The 13,495-nt window shown below is 36.3% G+C and overlaps 1 protein-coding gene and 1 long non-coding RNA gene across 2 annotated transcripts in view; one reads left to right on the forward strand and one right to left on the reverse strand.

The window, feature by feature from the left end:
- The window catches only part of opn7d (opsin 7, group member d), a 20,694-nt gene extending 12,610 nt beyond the window's left edge, over positions 1-8,084 (forward strand). Inside the window, exons 2-6 of the mRNA XM_008414379.2 lie at positions 1,339-1,429; positions 1,525-1,687; positions 2,711-2,838; positions 2,932-3,266; positions 4,991-8,084. Of these exons, the coding sequence (XP_008412601.1) occupies positions 1,339-1,429; positions 1,525-1,687; positions 2,711-2,838; positions 2,932-3,266; positions 4,991-5,467 (1,194 nt within the window). The 3' untranslated portion in view covers positions 5,468-8,084. The remainder of the gene's footprint in view (positions 1-1,338; positions 1,430-1,524; positions 1,688-2,710; positions 2,839-2,931; positions 3,267-4,990) is intronic.
- Positions 1-13,439, reverse strand: part of LOC108166445 (uncharacterized) — a 21,932-nt gene extending 8,493 nt beyond the window's left edge. Inside the window, exons 1-2 of the long non-coding RNA XR_001776800.1 lie at positions 13,350-13,439; positions 11,673-11,711 (exon numbers count right to left, since the gene is read on the reverse strand). This is a non-coding gene — a long non-coding RNA (uncharacterized LOC108166445). The remainder of the gene's footprint in view (positions 1-11,672; positions 11,712-13,349) is intronic.
- Positions 13,440-13,495: the final 56 nt, after the last annotated feature.

Genomic DNA, 13,495 nt, shown 5'->3' on the forward strand with positions numbered 1-13,495 from the left:
ACACTGCAAAAACATAAAACCTTACCAAGTATTTTTGGTTTAGTTTCTATTGCAATGTCTAGTAGTAGACATCGACTAACACAAAATTAATAAGTAGCATTTCAGCAAGATATTGGAGCTTATTTTAGGTAAATAATGATTTAATGATGGCAAAAACATGCTAGCTCCACTGGCAGATTATTTCTCGTATAGCAAGACATTTTTCCATGTGAAATAAAATGCTAGTGGAAATAGCACGTATTTAACAATATTAAGTAGTTATTTACTTAAAACAAACTCCTATATCTTGCAAAACAGTTACTTGTAAGTCTTAATTCAAGTGCATTAAGATATTTTCACTAGAAATTAGATCAAAAATACTTGGCAAGACTTTGGTTTTGCATCAATACAGAAATCTATAAAGTTTTTCATTATTTAAGTTTGATATCTCATCAGACTTCCAACATTTAAGTGTTTGTATAGTTTTCCATTAAGCTGWCTTTTTAAAACCAAAGACAGAATTTGTCTACAGAATAACATAATTAACAGAAATATGGAAATATGGAGTGCATTTTTTCTAAACAAAGTGCAAAAAAATCTATCACTTGAGAGCAAATCAAGAGAAAATTGTTTCTGGTTTAGAGTTGAGAAACTACAAAGCAAAAATAGATAAATTTCAAGTTTGGATCTTAACCTTAGGTATKTATATTATCAGGCCAGCATCGATCCAATACTATTTTTAGTTTTACTGAATCATTGAGTGTGATTAGTTTTTAATGACATYGTGAAATCTCTTGTATTTTCAAACCTTTGAAGTTGAATTTAAAACATTTYACAACCGGATAAACAGTTGAAACCAGATATTTACAGATRCMAAGTATTTTTTTCTCACTGTCTGATGTTAAGTCTGATCAAACTTCTCTKGTTTTAGGTCGGMSAGAATWACCAAAATTATTTCTGTTTGCTAAATGTTGGAAAACTTGGCAWGAATTTTGTCTTTTTTTAAGAGATTTTGTAAAATAAATTCAAAWTTTTTTGACATTTAGCAAATAAACAACTTTGGTAATTCTGACTGACCAAAACAAGAGACATCTGGTCTGATTTAGCTTCAGAGGGGAAAAAAAAYATATACGCGTCTTCTTATTTGCTGTATGTAAACTTCTGGTTTCAAATGAAACAATTTCAACCACAGCTTRAAATAGATGGGGGGGKTTTATTATTATGACCGTATTTGTTTTCCACTGCTTACAGTCAACCCTTCAACATCAATCTACTTTAGAGTTCCAGTAAATAAATTCTCCAGTCATTTAAAGCATTATTTGTGATTATCTAATTTGTGTGGTTGTGTAAACGTTTTAGATGGGAAATGCTTCAGACGCAGCCTCTTTGTTTGCCTCGAGCATCTCGAAGGAGCACGACATCCTCATGGGCTCCGTCTACAGCTTGTTTTGTGAGTAAACAATAATCCGATGTTTGCCACGCTGATATTTTTCCTGACATTTAGTCTTTTCGCCATCCTGCTGTTACTTTCTTTTTTCCCCAAAGGTATCCTGTCCCTCATAGGCAACTGCCTTCTGCTGCTTGTTGCTTTTCACAAGCGATCAACTTTGAAACCAGCAGAGTTCTTCATCATCAACCTCTCCATCAGCGACCTTGGGATGACGCTGTCTCTCTTTCCACTGGCGATACCGTCGGCCTTTTCGCACAGGTATCTCTTTGTCTTTTTCAGTAAAGAACAAGTTGATTTTAATTAAAAAAGGGTGAATGCAGCCAATTCAGATTCCCACTTTTAATTAAAAAATAAATAAATCAGAAAACCAGATGCAAGTTATCAATTAGTGAACTAACGATTAATAAACAGCCATTGAGTTTTTTCTTGTGAGGACTGTCGTTCCATAACACAAAGGGAAAACTTTTTCATAATATGCTGAATAATTAAAAAATAAATTTGCTTTGTTTTGTGTCAGTTGTATTTAATACTGACTGAATAAACAGAAAAAAATAGATTTTCTYACATTAATAGGCATGTTTAAGACATAACAAAACAGGAACCTCTAAGGTTGATAAATAAAAAAAAGAAAAGATGAAAAAGTAAGTGTGACACTTAATTCCCAATGAACAGAGACATATTCATACAGAAGTACTCTGGTTGCTCTTAAATAAATGTTAAAACTTCTCTCCCTGAAGTGAATTAACTCACTCACAGCCCTCAAAACCAACCGTGCTTATTGGCAMAACGTTGTCCCAWCATGTTATTTTTCTCTGTTATTTCCTCCGCTTTYCTGTYATCACTTCTTCGCCTTCGTAGCTCATCAGAAATTTTGGAATAAGTAGYTGTCGCTGTTTTGTCGTGTAGCTCGGCTTAATTACCGCTGTTGAGATTAAACTAAACTTAAGAAGCTTGTTGCGYGTTTATATTTCAAAACRGAACCGCATAAAGTGCATTTTGCATCYCACACCGGACTCCGTTTGGACCGTTTCTCTTTCCTGTTCTGTYATGGCGCCGCCGCCATCTTTGTTCATRTCAACCRCCTAAGTATGCCCGGCGGCGCCCTCTGGTGGATGGCGGCCAAACTRCAAGACTAAAAGATCTAAGYGGGCTTTATTWGTTTATCGATTGGAACTAATTTTAATCTAAGAAGCCATATTAATCCCCAGTAGAGATCCATCATGAGATTGGAATTGATTTTTAGCAGCAGACATATCTCCATCTTGTTTCTTATGTGTGCAGGTGGCTTTTTGGAGAAATTACCTGCCAGCTTTATGCCATGTGTGGAGTGTTGTTTGGTCTCTGCAGCCTGACAAACCTCACTGCCCTCTCCTTGGTGTGTTGCCTTAAAGTCTGCTTCCCTACTTATGGTGAGGACATAATAATGCAACAAGCACTTTTTTTAAACTCTGTAGACTTTCGTCTCTAATCTAGTAACGTCTGTTTTATATTTCCCCTCACAGGGAACAAGTTCTCGCCCTCACACGCCCGYCTCCTGGTGGCYGGAGTGTGGTGCTACGCATCTGTGTTTGCCGTGGGGCCCCTGGCACAGTGGGGGCGTTACAGCGCTGAGCCGTACGGCACGGCCTGCTGCATCGACTGGCACGCACCCAACCAGGAGCTTTTAGCTTTGACATACATAGTCTGCCTTTTCGTCTTTTGCTATGCACTGCCCTGCACAATCATCTTCCTCTCCTACAGTTTCATTCTGCTGACCGTGCGGGGATCGCGTCAGGCGGTTCAGCAGCATGTGTCACCCCAGACCAAGACCACCAATGCACACACTCTCATTGTGAAGGTCAGAGGATGTGGCTGTCACTGAAGCAGAGGAAACACCAAGTTCATGGTTTTGCAGTTGACAGGACTTAAAGGGGACCTATTATGGTTAGGATAGGTCTATGGGCTATACAAAACATGTTTATTAATTTTATTTGATAATTAGATTTTATTCTGCTCAGTTCTGCCTATTTTGAGTTGCTTTAGGGCGTCTTGTCACTTTAAATCCAAATAAGCTGCTGCTGGCCACGGCCCCAAACTCAACGTTTACACTCACACATAAAAATGACTGGAAACAGATGTGACCGTAACATCTTTGACCCTGACTTAGACCCAAAAGCAGAAGAAGTACAGCCTCCTGCACAACCAACAAACATGCAGCAACCGTTTACTGAATGGTAAGGATGTTTTCAGACCTGATAGTCCGGTAACTCTGTTGTATTTGGGACCAAATTTGCTTCAATTTTCAACTCCAGCGATTTGCTTTCACTGCCCTGAGTCAAATGATCCAAACTAATTGAAAACCCTATTCAACTCCTTGCCTRTGGAGGCGCTGTACCAAGAGCTACAGAAGGAAATGACACAAAACTTAAGAAGACAAAGAGCACAACTTCCTTCTCCACAAAATGTAAACAAAAATGTGGCAGTATAAGTTTTTAGCAGTTGTTGGATTTTTCTTTTGTCTTTGGTAAAAGACCAGAAGCCATTTCTCCTGCTAGCACTAGACTCTTGCCTTTGTTTTGTTGGTATTTTCCCAGAATGCCATGTGCTATAGTTCACGTCCTGCTTTCGGACCGTGAGAGTTCATTTCAACTGGACTAGAGTTCTCAGTTTGGTCTGCGTCAAAGTTCGATTGGACATTCACACCTCCATAAACGAACCRGACTTTATAGACAAACAAACTGGAGTTCGACTAAGGCAGACCAAACAGGGTTGGTGTGAACACACAGTCAACAACAAAACACCCGTCTATTCCAGCAGCCATTACGCAGCGCTTACAGCGTTAAAACCTGCTGACCGACCTTGCTGGAACCTTTTGGGTTAGTTTCTAGGTGACAGGTTAGGTTTTTTCAGAACACTGGCTGTTTTTAGAAGCAGCTGAGACTGAAATGAAAGTATAAAAACATGCAAAATGTAAATTTTGCATAATGGGTCCCCTTTAAGGATGTATTAGATTTTACTTGCTTGTTTTTGTCATGTCTTTTACATCTGTAGCATTAAAAATTATAGAAAAGAGACAAGGGAATCAATATTTGCTTTTGTTAAAAGTGTTGTGAAACCAACCACAGACTATAATGGATTTAAACYGGATTTTGTGTGATACACCAACACAAAATAGAGCATTACTATGAAGTGGTAGATTATATAGATGGATAAATGGTTTTCTATATGTTCTGTGCATTTGCACTTACATTTGCTAAATGCAATGCAAACAACTAGCATCTAAAGTTACTAAATATTTTAGCCACAGGAATGCCCTGAAACAAAATGTTTGCTTAGGTTTTTGGATTTCTGTATTTTTAAGGATTTTAGGTCAGTCATAAGCTAAATTATGTTGTTAAAGCTAAAACAAATCAGAAAAGAAAGACTTTTGTTACTGCTTTGTGATGTATTATGACATAAAATACCCAAAACACTGAAGTTTGTGATTGTAATGAGACAAAATGTAAAAAAGCTAAATAGTTTTCCAATATAGTAGGTCATTATCTGCCTGTTTTTCTGCTTGTATTGCTGCGTTCTCCACAGCTGTCCATAGCAGTGTGCATTGGTTTTCTGGGAGCCTGGACCCCTTATGCTGCCGTGGCGATGTGGGCTGCTTTCGGAGACGCCACAGTCGTCCCTCCAGTTGCGTTCGCCCTGGCCGCAGTGTTTGCCAAGTCTTCCACCATCTACAACCCAATGGTCTACCTGCTGTGCAAGCCCAATTTCCGCGAGTGTTTATGTAGAGACACGTCTACACTGCGACAGATGATCTACAGAGGTAGTCCACAGCCGCAGGAGCGATTCAGCTTCACTCCACAGCGCAACAAGGACACGAGTGCCTCCACAAGGTTCTCAAATGGTCAGCAAGATAGCTACGGGGCATGTCTGAACTGTACCGAGGATGCAGCGCTGTGTCATGTGAGCGCTCCGCAGAAGACTGCCTGCGTCCTGACGGGATCCACCTACACCGAGGTGACAGTTAGTCAGCTYTCAGCCAAACCAGGAACAGATTTCATCTAACAGAGCGCTTTCTGGTTCCATGAAGCAGACAGCTCTGGACACATGCTTCAAACACTAGAAAAGACCTGATGTAACCCATTTCCTACTCAGTCTAAACACCATGGCAACTCCACAGAACTGCATGAGCCGCTGTGGAATCCTGAAGGACTGAAATGACAAATCTGCACTGGTCTGAGTCAGTCTGAATAGATTTACCACTGACATTTATGTTTGTCTCAAGGTTTGCTTCACCTTAAGGTTGCTGGCGGTTTTATTTTATCCAACAGACATTTATCAGGACTCAAATTCGGTAAAAACTAAGACAGTGGTGCTGCTGCTGGATCAGGGACTCTTTGTTTCTCATGTGAAAGAGGAAACACAGAGACACGGGAGATCACACGATAAGAAAGAAAGTAAATGTGCAGCTGTAACGTGTTTCTGAACTTAAAATCACAACTCCCTGTTGACTTGAACACCTCTGTGTGAATATGTTGTTAGTGTTGTTATCATTACAACTAGTATTCATTAAAAAAGAAACTTCTTAGAAACAAATACACTGCAAAAACACTAAATCTTACCAAGTACTTTAGGTCTAGTAAATATCTTAGTACACTTGAGCTGAGACAAAATTTACTTACAAGTAACTTTTCAGCAAAATATAGGTGCTTGATGAAATAATCCTGTCAGATTATCTCACTTATAATATGGGAAAAATGTATTGTTATAAGTGAATAATCTGTCAGTGGAACTAGYACTTTTTCATCAATATTATATAACTATCAACTTTAAACCAGCTGCTATATCTTGCTGAAATGTTTGTAAGAGTTTGTGATTTTGCAGTGTACACAAGAATCATCATTGCACCATTTTCTATTTTTCGTCAAGGTCTGACCAGACGATTCAGATTTTGAGCAATTTCTTTGTGTTTTTATTTATTTATTTTAATGTTGCCATTTTTTTGCCAGTTTCAAGCATCCAGTATCCTGATGCGAGTTAAAACCGAAAGTAGTCGTACCCTTGATTTATTTACATTTACACTTGAATCTGATTTTTAAAAAATCTGTGGATTGAGTTAAAGATTAGCATTATGGCAAAGAGGGYTTCCAATCTCWGACTTGGATCTCATTACTGAAGAGAAACTGTCAAAATATCTGTGGAAACACATAAAAGGATGTGATTGTTGTAATGCCAATAATTTCCACTGATTATTCAGGAGTGTATGAATAAATTGGCATGCCATTTGTTAATAAAAAACTGATAAATTAATTGATTTTGAAACTTAACCTATCTTTATATGGTCTTTAGCAAGATGCCCGTTTCACTTTCAAAAACAAGTGTCTTGCTTGAACAGAAAGAAAAGTCAAATCTGCCCRGGGTATGAAAAACTTTAGGCTGAGTTGTACATGGCGTGTGGAAGTTGCAGCTCTGATAGAGTTAAAATGTTCAATTAGATCAAATAATCTGTGGCAGCTTCAGTTAGTTAATGATCAAACTRTGTCAAYGACRATGGTGCAGTGGCGTTACGTTCCTGTGGCATTTAAACCAAAGATAGAAACAGAGTAGTGTGATGGGAGAATAAGGACCTGAACACATAAAAGAGAATCAAATGTAGTGAGTGAATCTGTCAGTAAGTGAGTGTTTTAGTTCTGATGCAGTTAAATACATAAAACAAGCATTTTAATCTTTCAACAKCTGCGTTTCCAYTGACCATAGAACTGTGYAAATTGGAATTACAAAATAAATTTGCTTAATATAAAGAACTCMCACTTTAGGAGGATGAAATMATTTTTTGTGTATTTTGCACAAAACTCCAGCGGAARAACTTTTTTTGCATCACGTGTTGGAAAGCTACTGRTGGAAAAGACAAAGATGACRACAGGAAGTGGTAGAAGGATGATGGCGAATTGTGTTTTTAATGACTTATCACCTGAACAAACTTATTCACGCATGATTTTAATTGCATTTCTTTTTCAATGGAAACACACCAATTGTGAAATTCGACATCTGGAATATCAACAGAGTTTTGTGCATATTTGTAATGGAAACGCAGCTAATAACTGATCCGACCCATTTAGAGGAAATCTGATCATTCCGATCTTTGGTTAATGTGTGTTTTCTCTACTTTCAGGCTCACTGCGTTCAAACTATGTGAATAAAAAAGTAGATTTGTGTTAGATTTTACACACAACTAGAACATGATAACCAGACATAATTTAGACTTTTATGTCATTGCAAAAAGAAGGAAATACTTTTGTTTTGTTTTTTTTAAATCTGGATTTCCAAAGTAGTTTACAAGCTGACAAAGACAGATTTACTTTAATAATTGCTTAAATGTTTTTATTTAATCCTTGCACATCAGGGCCACTTATCATGTAAAGCAGATTCCACTGCAGCTCCTTTTATTGTCGTCCTGCTCATCTTTCCTGGCAATTAATGTGAATAAAAGCCTTATACTGAAATAAACGAGAAAATGATCATATCTGCGTCCTGCATGCTGCTCCCAAAATCTGCTTTCCTAGAAATTAGAAACACAYTTAAATCAATTTTCTTTCTTTTTTCACTGCTGTCTGGCTTCCTGTGTATGTAAACATGAGCATAAGTAATGCTATTATTGACTAATAAAAAAAAAAAAGAATCTTGTAAGACGTAACAAACGTCTGGATTGGTATTCTCTTATTTCTCCTAAATTAAGGAAAGTCTTTCATTAGGATGGATTCAAAATAAACACATTTTCTTCTAAATGTAGTATTTCTAAATCAATACTTGATTTAGAAATACTATAGAAAATATATAGAAAAAGCATTAATATTTCTCAGGTTCTCGGTTCTTTTGTGAAAGTAAATCAATATTTGAAACCTCTGTGACTTCATGTTGCTTAGGAAGCTGTTCATTATCTGGAGAGTCCAGCGTCTTCAAGTTCATTCAGCAATCTACTTTTTCTTCAAAGGAGAGAGTCAACAAAACAGGAGGCAGCTATTTTATCCATCCATCCATCCATTTTCTAACACCCTTGTCCCTYAGTGGGGTCGGGAGGGTTGCTGGTGCCTATCTCCAGCTAACGTTCCAGGCGAGAGGCAGGGTACATCCAGGACAGGGCGCCAGTCTATCGCAGGGCAACACAGCGACACACAACCATGCACACACACTCTCACACCCAGGGACAATGTGGAGAGGCCAATTAACATGACAGTCATGTCTTTGCACTGAGGGGGGAAACCAGAGTACCTGGAGAAAACCCACGCATGCACAGGGAGAACATAGAAACTCCATGCAGAAAGACTGGGGCCGGGAATCGAACCCAGAACCTTCTTGCTGCAAGGCAACAGCTCTACCAACTGCACCACTGTGCAGCCGCAGCTATTTTATTCTAAACAATATTARAAAAGGGAGAGACATAAAGAGCCACCAGGAGGAGGATGAACTTTAGGAGAGAAGAGATTGACTTTGACTAATTTTTAATGTTAGAACCTGAAAATACAAATCTGCTTACATTTAATGAAATATCAACAAAAAGCATATTTATTTCAGTAATTCTGCTCAAAAAGTGAAATTATGTTTTATATAAAGATACACCGATCCACTTTGTGACATTTCTTTTGACCTTGTTTGGCCTCTTTGGTGAGGGGAACAGTTACTGTCTGCTGAACGACTATAAAGTCAGTAGTTTTCTCTTCTTTTTTGTTGAATTTAACACAATTTCTGCTTTRAAAGCCCTTTTTTATTGGCCTTACATAAAAAGATTAATTCTCGGAAAACTAACAACTGGGGTTTTATTGTCTGCAAAACGTAACAATCAATATGGAAAGAAATAGACACTTGAAGCATTTGATTATGTGAGCAAATAATCTGCATTATCTCACTTTTTCAACTGAAYTACTTAAATAAATACTGTTCAGTATTCACTAATGTAACTTTAGACGTATTTTGCTGAGAGGTTTTTGAGACGTTTAAGCATAAATTTCATTTGAAACACTAATCCGGTTTATGATGGGAGGCACAGATATAAAAACCTTCATTTTAAAACAGTGGAAATGTTTTGTTTCATTGTTATCATGTTAGTTTGAAACAGGTTTTTAACRGAGYGAGCCAAAGCTACACTGGAAAGCCCGGTCCTATGAAGATAAGGTGAGCTGGTTTAAAAGAAATAAAACATGAGGCGGTCCATAAACGGATGCAGAATCTCACAAACATCAGCCATAAATATGAATTGCTGTTATTTATTTCCTGAAGCAGAATYTTCTTCTGCTGGCTTTGAGCAGGAATAAGATAAAAATGCAAACTCCACAGCAGGCAGCGAAAACAAACCGTCATAAAGGATAAACTTTGATATAAAGCTGCTTATTAYGGAGGAAAAAAWWWKRAWTTTWRRWWWWAAAAAAAATAATTTGAAGAAAAAGAACTGATGTGGCCACTGGAAAGTTATTTTCTTACCTAAATCTAAGGTAAGATTTACCTTAGATTTTCATTTCTGAATCTATTGCGTAATTCCTTTAAAATATTTTATTGGCAAAGAGTTTATCTAAATGTCATGGAATATAATTCATATTAAAGGTATTGCATATGTTGGTATMGATCCAATACCAACGATGTATCATCAAACTTCTAACATTCAGGTGTTTTTGTGGTTTTTCTTTTAAATTCAGAAACAACAGCCAACTAAATGTGTTTGTTGTTTTCCAAATAAACAAAGTGCAAAAAATACATAATCTGAGAAAAAAATCAAAGCAAAATATTTTTTCTGGCAAAGTTGAGAAACTAGAATACAAAACCAAAATAAACTGTCAAAAAGGAGTCTGAAACGAAAGTGTTAATCTTATCACGTTAGTATTGATCTGATACTGATATCAGTTTGGTATCGATATAATTAACATTTTTGGATCATCTGCCCAATTCTAATTTATATCCACTTCATTTATTTAAAGACGCTGCTTGCTTCCTCACCAAAACCGGGAAAATAGAAAACAAAACCTCCTTAAAAYCGACTCCCTGTAGCTCAGAGACTTTAAAATACTTTTATTAGTTTATAAATCACCAAACAGCTTAGCACCAAAATAAATAAGAGATCTGTTCTGGTACTGGTCCACTCTACATCCACAGAACCAGAACCAAAACCAAACATGGAGCATTCAGTTTTTATGCTCCTCTAACTGGAACCAACCAAGCAAAAATGCTGAAACACTGAGTTCCTTTAAACCAGGGCTCTGCGACCTTTAAAAGCCGTTCTTAGCCCCAGTGCAGCTAAATAAAACTCATTTGGAGCCACRAATGTTACATAATAAAAGCCATTTTTYAATTTTTAAAAAACMACTRTTTTAGTTCCATTTTTCAGCTTTATATACAGAAAAACTTAATTTTAAAAAGAGACACCGATGCTAATACTGGCAAAAGAAAAAAGTGAATTGTTTTCATCCTAATGACAAAAAAATTAGATATAAAATTGTTGATATCTTTAATGTCATTCTGTTGTGGAAATTCAATTAAACTATTCAAAGAAAAAACTGTAAAATTACTAAATGCTGCATTTGTTTTTAAATCTATACTTAATATTATGACTTTTTTTAAACATATAATTTTCAGCCGTTGTGGTAGGTCCAAAGAGCCGCAGGTTGCAGACCCCTGCTTTAAACCAAGGCTAAAAATCCAATTTATTTAGAGTTGCTTTCTATTAACTGGAACATCATAAACTGTTGTCTGCTTTTCATCTCTTTCCTTTGCTTTGCCACTACAATGTAAAGTTTTCCCATATTTCTCRTTTAATCTCCCCTTTAATCATGTAAAGAGTGATGAATTTCMCTGTCGCTGAAAATGTGCTCCTTAAAAATAAAATCTCATTTTCTGCGGTGAATCCTGACAGAGCTGGAGTTGGAGGCTCACTTCAGTCAGAATCAGTGATGAGTTTACATCCGTCCTTCCTCTTTAAAGTCTCATTCTCTCACATAAACTCGTTTCCCCTGAGTTTCCCTGAAGCGCTCTCTGGAAGTGAATCCACACCATGACTTGACGCACCAAGTGCTACTGTGCAGCTGCGCCACCCCAGGCATCAAGTGAACAGCAGAAATTCATTTTGCTGTGTTTAATTCTTAGCCCAGGATTGCTGCCTTGAAGGAAAACAGTAAATACTAAATGTGTGTGTATCTGTAAGAGTGAAAAAAGAAAAGAAAGGAAACAGAGCAGAAGAGGGGAAGGGAAAATAATGTGTTTTGTGTTCTGGGCTGTTTGACTTTACCTCTTCTCTGAGAAGTCCTTTTCTATTTCCCCCAGGTTTCTGCAATAATCACAATTGAAACAATTATTATGATGCACTGAATTGTCACTAAAAGTCATTAACAAGAAACAATTGAACAACCTAGAACAAATTTTAAAATACAAATATTTATTGCAGAGTGCTTTGTTTGCTTTTTACACTTAGTGTTAGAGTTAAAAGTAAAACAAAACAGTTTGATTTAGGCTACAACACGTTGTAATTTCACACTAATGTATGTATTTATTCCCTTTTTAACTAGGAAAAACAGCTGTTTCACATTTTATGAAAAGTATCACATAGAATCAAACATTAGGCCAGTTACAGAAGCCAAGGAAATTGATATTTCAGAGTCAACTAAAATTTACTTCAATTGCCCCAAAGTTATGAGAGGTCAATTTTAAATCCTGATGGAGAAAATTTAAAAGGCTTTATTTTTCTTTCTTTTTTTTTTACACAAGTTCAATTGTTTTACAGCTGTTCTGCGATTCCTGGAGTAAATCAATGCAACTGTACATATTATAGTTCAATGTTCAGCTGAAAACCTTCAGTGAGTTATTCTCCAGGATTATACGATTTCTAGAGGCAGCAGAAACAATTAAGAATCATAATAAATTAACTGTTGGTAAACATTAAGTTGAATATTTTTTGTTTTCTCTAAATCCTGAATAAAATTCTGATTAGTGCCTCCATTTATTTGGAGAACATGAGGTGACAAAACCAATTTAAAACTTCCTGTAAATATTATCTTGCAAACTCCACTAGAAACCCCCCCCGCCCCACAAAATCTTACTGAATGGATAATGAATATTAAAATTTTTATCGACAATAAAGATGAAATAATTATTGTCGATAATAATTATCAACAATAATCATGTGTAACCAATCATCTATTACACATGATTATTAGTCATCTGTAACTAATAATTACAGCTGACAAGTTGATCAGATATATAGCAGTAAATTAATAATCTACTGCAAAGGAAACCTAGAGTCTTACCAGTTTGCACAAGAATCTGCTTAAAGTTTTTTTGGGTGGTTTTTGGAGCTAGGGCGCCCTCTAGTGAAAACAAACAGAAACGATCACACTTACAGCAAATGTGATATTTTTGCTTTGAGAAGACATCCACCAAACGTCTTGTTTTTCCATAAACTTGTTTTCTACAAACAGACTGGATTGGTCTACGTATTCAAGTTTTAAGGCTTCAATTTAGTGAAAGTTGACATTTTGTTAGTTTATTGGGCATGGAGATTACTTTTATGTATTGCAAAAATCTATCCATTTGAAAAGTTCGCCTAATTAATAAAAACATTTTCAAATTCTAACATTGTAATTGGGTAGCAATTGCCAAGGAACTCCCAAGATCTTAGCATATTGAGAAAAAGTTTTAGTGTCTACAAAGAAAATGATTAGCAAAAGCCAATACATTCAAATAAATTCTAGGCAGAAACTAGGATTTATATCTACTGTAAAGAAAAGCTAGAATCTTTCCTTCTTCTTCCAAAATGGACTTAACATGCATTTATTTTTTGTGAATGTAACCTTGTACTTTAAACTATATTACCAAAAATAAAAAGAGCTGCTAAGCTCTAATAGTTTAACAGGACCTATCAAATAATCTTTTTTCATAACGTTTCTTTCTGAAAAGAATAAATACTTACTGCTGCTTTGAAGATGTTTTGTATGTTTTGTAGACTACAGTGTTAACTCTTGCGACTCGGAAGTCCGCCATCTTTGTTCTGATCGGCATACAGGCATTTGGCTATTTTTGTCTTGCGCAATAACCAACAGATGCAAAATCAACATA

Source organism: Poecilia reticulata, linkage group LG7 (genome assembly GCF_000633615.1).
Source record: "Poecilia reticulata strain Guanapo linkage group LG7, Guppy_female_1.0+MT, whole genome shotgun sequence".
Taxonomy (NCBI): domain Eukaryota; kingdom Metazoa; phylum Chordata; class Actinopteri; order Cyprinodontiformes; family Poeciliidae; genus Poecilia; species Poecilia reticulata.